Source organism: Montipora capricornis, chromosome 6, assembly GCF_036669925.1.
Source record: "Montipora capricornis isolate CH-2021 chromosome 6, ASM3666992v2, whole genome shotgun sequence".
In the NCBI taxonomy this organism is placed as follows: domain Eukaryota; kingdom Metazoa; phylum Cnidaria; class Anthozoa; order Scleractinia; family Acroporidae; genus Montipora; species Montipora capricornis.
Genome location: NC_090888.1, coordinates 50,605,911 through 50,613,410, shown reverse-complemented (window position 1 = coordinate 50,613,410; position 7,500 = coordinate 50,605,911). Strand labels below are relative to the sequence as shown.

The following is a 7,500-nucleotide window of genomic DNA, read 5'->3' as shown; positions in this document are numbered from 1 at the left end:
TCAATGTTGTACCCCGATAACTAAATTACTGGAATTATCATGCTTTCGACGCTTTTGCAATGCTGTATTGTTAAAGTCATGCAAATAAAGCTCAATGTTGTTGTTGTTGTTGTTGTTGTTGTTGTTGTTGTTGTCGTCGATGCAAGTGGGCAATCAGAACTCTTCGCCTGGTTACACAACTCACCTATCGCCATTAGCTATTACCATTACAACTACTAACTTCGTATTGTTTGTGTCAGTTACAGATTGCTATTTATTTCGCAATTCAACTTCTTTAACATAATCATCATAATCAATGCGTTATCACGCATACAATAAAACCATCAATGCTATCCAGAACTATACCCACTATACCAAAGTAACTTTAAGCCCTACCTTCCATCTACGATGAGCAGATAATTATCAGAAGCCTATGAAATTAGTATAAAAGCTATAAAACCACATGAATATGAACGCCACTATTCTCAAATACACACCCAAGCCCTTTATTCGTTAATATCGAGACCAAAGCCGAAAAGCGATTAACATTTTGGTCCCTTCTCGGTATAGTCGCGTAGGCTTCAGGCCTCTCGCCCGACATTTTTTCCAAATAGGTGTACGCTTCTGGCTCTGGTTGCTCGAAGGGCGGAAAGCACTATAAGCCGTTGCAATAGGATAGATCCTTTTCATTACATGAGTTAAGCAGTCAGAGGGCCAAAAACGAAAACAAGCCAATAAGCTCGCTCCATATTGCCGGGTCAATATTTTCTGAGCGTTGCACCGGGTATTGTCCCGAATGATCCCGCGTTGAAAAATCTAGAGAAAACGATGCCGGCAATCTGAATGGCTTACAAATTCAATAAAAATAGCACAAACAAATTGTTGAGTTTTCTTGTTTAAAAAAGCTTAAAAAGTATTTTATGGACCGTACTATTTTACACATTTGCTCCTTTTGCGATAATTGTGAAAACCTTCAAAGCTTTGAGCCGTGTGATAAATCTCTCACTTGCTTGGGACCCTGCTTGGAGAATAACGACCCCTGGTCCTCTTTGTACGGACCTTGCTACGCTCGAGCCGTACTGTCAAGACCTTGGGCTGGTCCTCCCAGTAAGACACTCGCGCTTGGTCAATAACATGTATATATAGGCGTTTCCCATAATTTTATCAATCCTCTGCGATTTATCCAGCGGATCGATAGCGCCATCAACCCTTTTTTTGCAACTGGGATCTGGAAACTGTTTGCCGAAAAGCTATTTCTAAAATCATACTGATCCGTTTATATATTCTTAAAAAATCGACTTTCGACAGACTTTCAAGGCAAGAAGACGCAAAACAATTGCAAAGTTTCATGGCTTAAAACGTCTTCCCTTTAAAGATAACGAGAGAATTGTGGCACTTGAAATACGCCCCAAAATGTTTCATGGCTTTCGAGAAAGGCACGCCAGGGGGCTGTTTTTTAAACCTCCCGAAAGGTCATTCGTGTAACTCCGATCCGCTTACACTGAAAAGCTGATATCTTTTTACATGTTATCAAGGGAATTAAAACTGAAGTATTTGCGAAGTTTAGTGCTTTAAGTCGCCTACGTTTTAGAGGTTCAAAGAGAATTTAGGAACCCCCAAAATACGCCCAAAATATTTCGGGAATTTCGAGAAACAGGCCCCTGGTCCGAAACTGAATCTCAAAACTATGTAGTATTGGAGGTAATGTGCCTGTTGGAGATCGATGACTGAATACTATCAAGTGCAGTCTGGCCCTGAAAAGCTAACGACATCTCCTGGGTGAACCATGTGGGCAACAAGACATTTGCAGCCTCTGCTCGTGTACAAGAGACTTCTTCAGGCAATCCAACATTCCACTCAAGCTCGTACTGCACCACGGGACCAGAAACTTCATAAGCGTCCTCCACTACAATTCCCTTCAACCACTGTAAGAAATCATCGGCAAATCCTACACAAGAACGAGGATCCCAGCTTGATAGTGCTTGTCCGACACGAGGAGGACAAGACATCGTCGGGTATTGGATCTGTGAGGGTATGCTTTCCCTGTCGAGTCTTGACAAACCTACTAGGCGCGTCCTGTCTCGTATCCCGTAGATAATTTTCTTCATGTCTCCAGCATACATGTGGTACCACCAGTCGCGTAGTTTGTTCATCGGAAACTTCCATTCCTCTTGGCCTGTGTATTCGATGCACATTTTCATTTCGATGTACGTACCCTTTAGAGGGAATGAAAAGAACAACGTGAAATATAATTTCTGGCGTTCTACGAGGGAATTAGGAAGAAAATGTGTTGGAGAGGAATCCTCCGTTAGCTAAGTGTCATGTTGTATGTTTTGGAGCGTTTTTTAAGCAGGGTTATTAGTTATTCTGTCATAAATCGGTTCTCACTTCTCAAGACAACAGTTATCTTTCATTAAGTATTCGTTATTAATCTTTTGCTTCGTTTTGTTCTCTTTCTTGATGCTTTTTAACATTCTCCACCTATTCTAGTACATAAATGTCAAATACTCCGACATCATGATATTCATAGTTCGTCACAATAGACATAACAGAGTGTCACAGTGTCTCGCTCTTCGTGTGTCGCAAAACTGTTACTAGTTTGTTAAGGACTAGGGTTAGGGGACACTTTCTGATATCTATCACAAAGTATGAATTTCCTTTGTCGGACAACCTATTAGGCGAGAAACATAATTTATACAGTAAACCCCGCGCATAAGAACCTAGATTTTTCCAAGTCACCCTGATCAGGTTCTTATATAAATGGTGCTTAAATGAGTTCTTAATTTTTGGTATGTACCCGTGTTGGTGGGCGTGGCCTTTTATATTAAACTATTCGCACATTTTCATGCTAGTTACATCGAATAGAGTAGAGTGCAAACATTAAAGGCACATAAATCATACAAAATAGTGCTAATAAGTTATGCAAATGTTTATTTCTGTTTTCTATCGTTTGGCAAAGTATACACCGTTTCACCACGTCCCGAAGAGTTGTGTTTTCCTCACCTGATGACATTGAATTTATTCTTTCAATTTCTTTCACACAGTATTCAAATTTTAAAATGTGACGTCAACTGCTGAAAATACAACACTTCGCAACATATTAAAGAGTCTATAGTATACTCTTAGTTACGGACTGTATTTCACTCTACTGTACAGTATCACAGAGTACTGTATTGTATTATTTACAAGAAAATAAAACAGCTTGAATTTATATTACTTTGGAAATTAAGAACCTACGTTGAAATTTCAGCCTAAAATGGTTCTTATGTAAAGGGTGCTTACAATGAAAATTTCAGACTGACAGGTTCTTGAATTTTTGGTTCTTATAAGCGGAGTTATACTGTATTAATGTTTCTTACATTTTCAATGCCGTCAACCTCGGATCTTGTCAGCAAGCGGTGTCGTCCACCAAAGGTACCAACGGACACGGAATAAAATCCTTGCCTTCCCTCCACAGCAGTGCCTTTGTCTCCATTGGCCGAACTTGTATCTTGGGTCAGAGCTTCAGAGATTACCATTTCGAACTGCTTTCCCATGTAACAATTTTTTTTAAGCTCTTCTATATCACCTCCCGTTTGGGGTCTGACCTCTTCCACGTGGCTGATGTAGATAGTCCCATTGTATTTTACAGCGTACATTTTCCATGATGTCGCTGTCTTGAATTTTCCTGTGTTGAACACTGTTGCTAAGAGTCGCTTCACTGTTCCACATGTTAGAACAAAGTCGACATCCAACCTTGATTAAAAGAAATTAAGGAAAGCGCATTTGCGTCAGTAACTCGTGATGGAAGTATGCAAAATGTTTCAAGCGCATTTGTAGACGGCTCAGTCGTGATTGTCAAAGATAAATTTTAAACATACTTATTAAAGACAACGTTTCGGTGTCCTCATGACACCATCATCAGGTCAAATATAATATTTTACAGATAACTCGAATATTAATGTCCAAGATTAAGTTCAAAGTCCCTAGAGGCTAGGTGAAAAGTTTTGCCTTTATCGAGTCACTTTGGATATTCAGACACGGTTTGTGCTCGCGAATAAGGAACATTTCATACACAAGACAATCAAATTTGCATGAGCATTTCTTAAGAATGCGAAACATGTCAGATGTTATTGTTCTTGATTGATGTTGACTTTGGCTGTGATTGAATATCGAACCAGATCTTTTATGCTCATCGATCCGTTGGTAGAGATGTCGACGCGTGTAACCAACATAGCTGGCATCACACCAGCCACATTCAAATTTGTAAACTACTGATTGTTCGTTGATCAACGCGGGCTTGATTTCTTTATGTTTGGGATCTTCTCCAACTTTTCGAGAAATAAAGACTGGGCATAAGTCGATGTTTAACAGCTTACCAAGATTTTTCAACTGCTTGCGCACAGAGTCGGCAGATTTTTGTTCCTTGAACGGTAGAACAATTCGTACTGATTGCGGGTCAGGTGTAGATTTGCGTGGAGGTGCTGGTGTTTGTTTGGATGTGATGAAATTGGAGATCATAGAGTGAACAAGATGTTCAGGATTTGCTAACTGTAGGAATAAGGTCTTGAGGCGGCTACACTCTTCATGAAATAATGACCAGTTAGATGATAGCTTGAAAGCTCGGTCTAGCATGGTAATAATTAAGGATTTCTTATAACGATTATCAACGTGACTATTATAATGTAACAATAGACCCGTATTGGTCGGTTTCACATATACACTAGTCGTAATATTCTGACCGTCTTTTCTTAGGACCATGCCTAAGAAAGGGAGAGTGTTCTCAGTTGATCATTCCATAGTAAAGTTAATCGATGGGTGGAGATCATTCAAAGCATGCAGAAAAGAATAGGCAGAAACTTCATCCTTCATGGTAGTTAAAGTATCATCAACATAGCGCCTGTAGTATGATGGTAATTTGTTCTGGAGCTTAATTTGTTCTTCAAGACTACACATGAAGGTGTTAGCCATGAGAGGACCGAGAGGAGAACCCATAGCCACACCCTCCGACTGCTCATAAAGTTCGCCATTGAATTGAAACAACTGATCTTTCGTTGGGATGTTTAAAAGCTCAATCAGGTCGGATTTTGTCATGTTGAGGTTATATGTGGCATTAAACCAATTGTTGGTAAAAGCCTTTTCCGCTAGAAGACTGATAGTTTCATCAAGAGGCACGTTAGTGAAGAGGGACGTTACGTCATACGATACGATAATGTCATTGTCGTTAAATGAAGTATTGCGAACTTCTTCTGCGAATTTGAATGTATCGGTGATTGTATGTTCATTGATGGATAGCGGTTTCAGTTTTCCTTCGAGCCACTTTGCTAGGTCGTAATTATAGGTCTTGGTGGCTGACAGAATGGGTCTCATCGATAACGTAGGTTTATGTGTTTTCGGTAAACCATGATGAGCAAGCCTAGAACCAGTTGGACAAAGTGTGTCAGCTACAGGTTTAGGTAGAATCTTTCGAATGACCAACAAGTTTCTCTTTCTCCAAGAGAGGATGGTAGTGCTTGGGAGGACGTCCCCTTGTCTTGGGTCTTTCCATGTCACGTTTTCTAAACTTAGACATATCATTAATTGAAGCTTCGGCTAGCAATTTCAAGTACTCCGATTTATCCATCACTACTACACCAGTCCCCTTGTCTGGCTTTGTAACAATTATATCATCGCGCTGTTTCAGGCGTTTGATTGCTCTCTGTAGAGTCTTAGGCGGTCTTGGGCCTTTACTCTTGACGTAGTTTAATGCAATAGATCGTAGAGTGCTGGCAGCCAGTTCTTTTTGGTCATCAGAGAGTTTAGGTTCCAGCATCCAGTAAGCTTTTTCAAAGCTAACCTTGATCTCGAGAGGTAGAACGTCTCGCGGAAACGCAAAATTCAAACCACGACATAGTACAAGCTTCTCAAAGAACAATAACATCTGACATGTTTCGCATTCTTAAGAAATGCTCATGCAAATTTGATTGTCTTGTGTATGAAATGTTCCTTATTCGCGAGCACAAACCGTGTCTGAATATCCAAAGTGACTCGATAAAGGCAAAACTTTTCACCTAGCCTCTAGGGACTTTGAACTTAATCTTGGACATTAATATTCGAGTTATCTGTAAAATATTATATTTGACCTGATGATGGTGTCATGAGGACACCGAAACGTTGTCTTTAATAAGTATGTTTCTGCCCGTAATTTTTATCATCAAATCCATTACATTATCATGATAAATTTTAAAGATCGAGTAAATCTTGTGACCTAATTGCGGTCGAATTACCACCGTGAAAAGGTTGCAAAGCTGACGTTTCGAGCGTCAGCCCTTCATCAGAGCCAATAGAGGAATTGTGGGTGTTGTTGGCCTTTTGTGGAGAACCAGCTGTATCGTGCAACATTGGCAACATTTGAATAACAAGCTGTGCTTTAAAGTCTCAGTCGCATCCGCAAATATTTGATTCACGAAGGTGTCATCTTGAACATTTAATAAGCTTAACTGTTCGCTTCGATCATTCCGAGGGAAAAACGATGTTTCACTCTTCTCAGTGCAGATGACACTATAGCAATAGATAGGCGTCAACCGATAATGTCCTCCTCCACGCTTCAAGATATTTAGCCGGACCCAAACTTCAGATGGCAACTGTAGCCGGAGAAATAAACTATTTAATTCAAGAATCTCATATAGAGATTCGAATTTAAAAAAGGCTCCGTCTCGAATAAACGAGCATAGTTCGGTAACCATAGCAATTCAAGAATCTTGGATGAATGCAGCAAAATGCAATTACGATGTATTAAGCCTTGGGAGACGAGTACAGTTTTCTTATTTGTGCCGGGATTTTCGATTTCTGGCTGTTTACAAAAATTCGGTGGCAACAAAACCCGAACCCGACCAGTGCAACATTTATAGCTAAATAGGTTGACGCAAAAATAAAGTCATCAACATCAACTAACCGTTTGTTTTCGCCTGTATCGTCTTCCTTCAGAAGTTTGCCTTTGTTTTGCACGGTCCAGTACAATAAAGCATCCAAAGGCCTCTTAATATTTTTAAAGAAGTAATCCCCTTTGGAAGGAGTAAAACCATCAGAAAGATCACGTTCAAAGAGTTGTTTATCGTTCAACTTGGTTTTCAAACTTCGAAGCTCTCTTCTGTCATTGTTGTGAAGAGTTCCATCTTTGTCGATAGAATAACATCCAAGCTCAGTACAGGGGAAAGTACTAGTCGAAGAATAACTCGCAGGAGACTTGACCCTGTATTGAGTTGTAACTTTGCTGAAGGAAAGCGCCATTTTTACGGAAGAAATATTGATCAAGATTGAGCAATCACGCCAACTCGCGAATCATCCGGTAATGTAGCAGCTCTCGTAACCTGCAATAGCAGCTTCTATTGTTTTCATTGTTTAGTCTTTTATTTTTGGCTACGGTAGCGAGCCAATCACATTATACGTTACGAGAGGTGCTGCATCACCTGAATCATCGGATGATCTTCCAGGAAATTGACACCATTACAACTGTCAATACCCCGCTGTGTGGGTGTCTTTGATGGGGTGGGCAGAGGGGAC

The 7,500-nt window shown here is 40.2% G+C and overlaps 1 protein-coding gene and 1 long non-coding RNA gene across 2 annotated transcripts in view; one reads left to right on the top strand and one right to left on the bottom strand.

Annotated features, from left to right (window-relative positions):
• LOC138052387 (uncharacterized) overlaps positions 1–947 on the top strand; it is a 3,071-nt gene extending 2,124 nt beyond the window's left edge. Inside the window, exon 2 of the long non-coding RNA XR_011133059.1 lies at positions 1–947. This exon is cut by the window's left edge and continues 533 nt beyond it. This is a non-coding gene — a long non-coding RNA (uncharacterized lncRNA).
• Positions 227–7,500, bottom strand: part of LOC138052386 (decapping and exoribonuclease protein-like) — a 10,755-nt gene continuing 3,481 nt past the window's right edge. Inside the window, exons 1-3 of the mRNA XM_068898868.1 lie at positions 6,893–7,500; positions 3,339–3,714; positions 227–2,195 (exon numbers count right to left, since the gene is read on the bottom strand). The exon at positions 6,893–7,500 is cut by the window's right edge and continues 3,481 nt beyond it. Coding sequence (XP_068754969.1) covers positions 1,665–2,195; positions 3,339–3,714; positions 6,893–7,227 — 1,242 coding nt within the window. The 5' untranslated portion in view covers positions 7,228–7,500 and the 3' untranslated portion in view covers positions 227–1,664. The remainder of the gene's footprint in view (positions 2,196–3,338; positions 3,715–6,892) is intronic.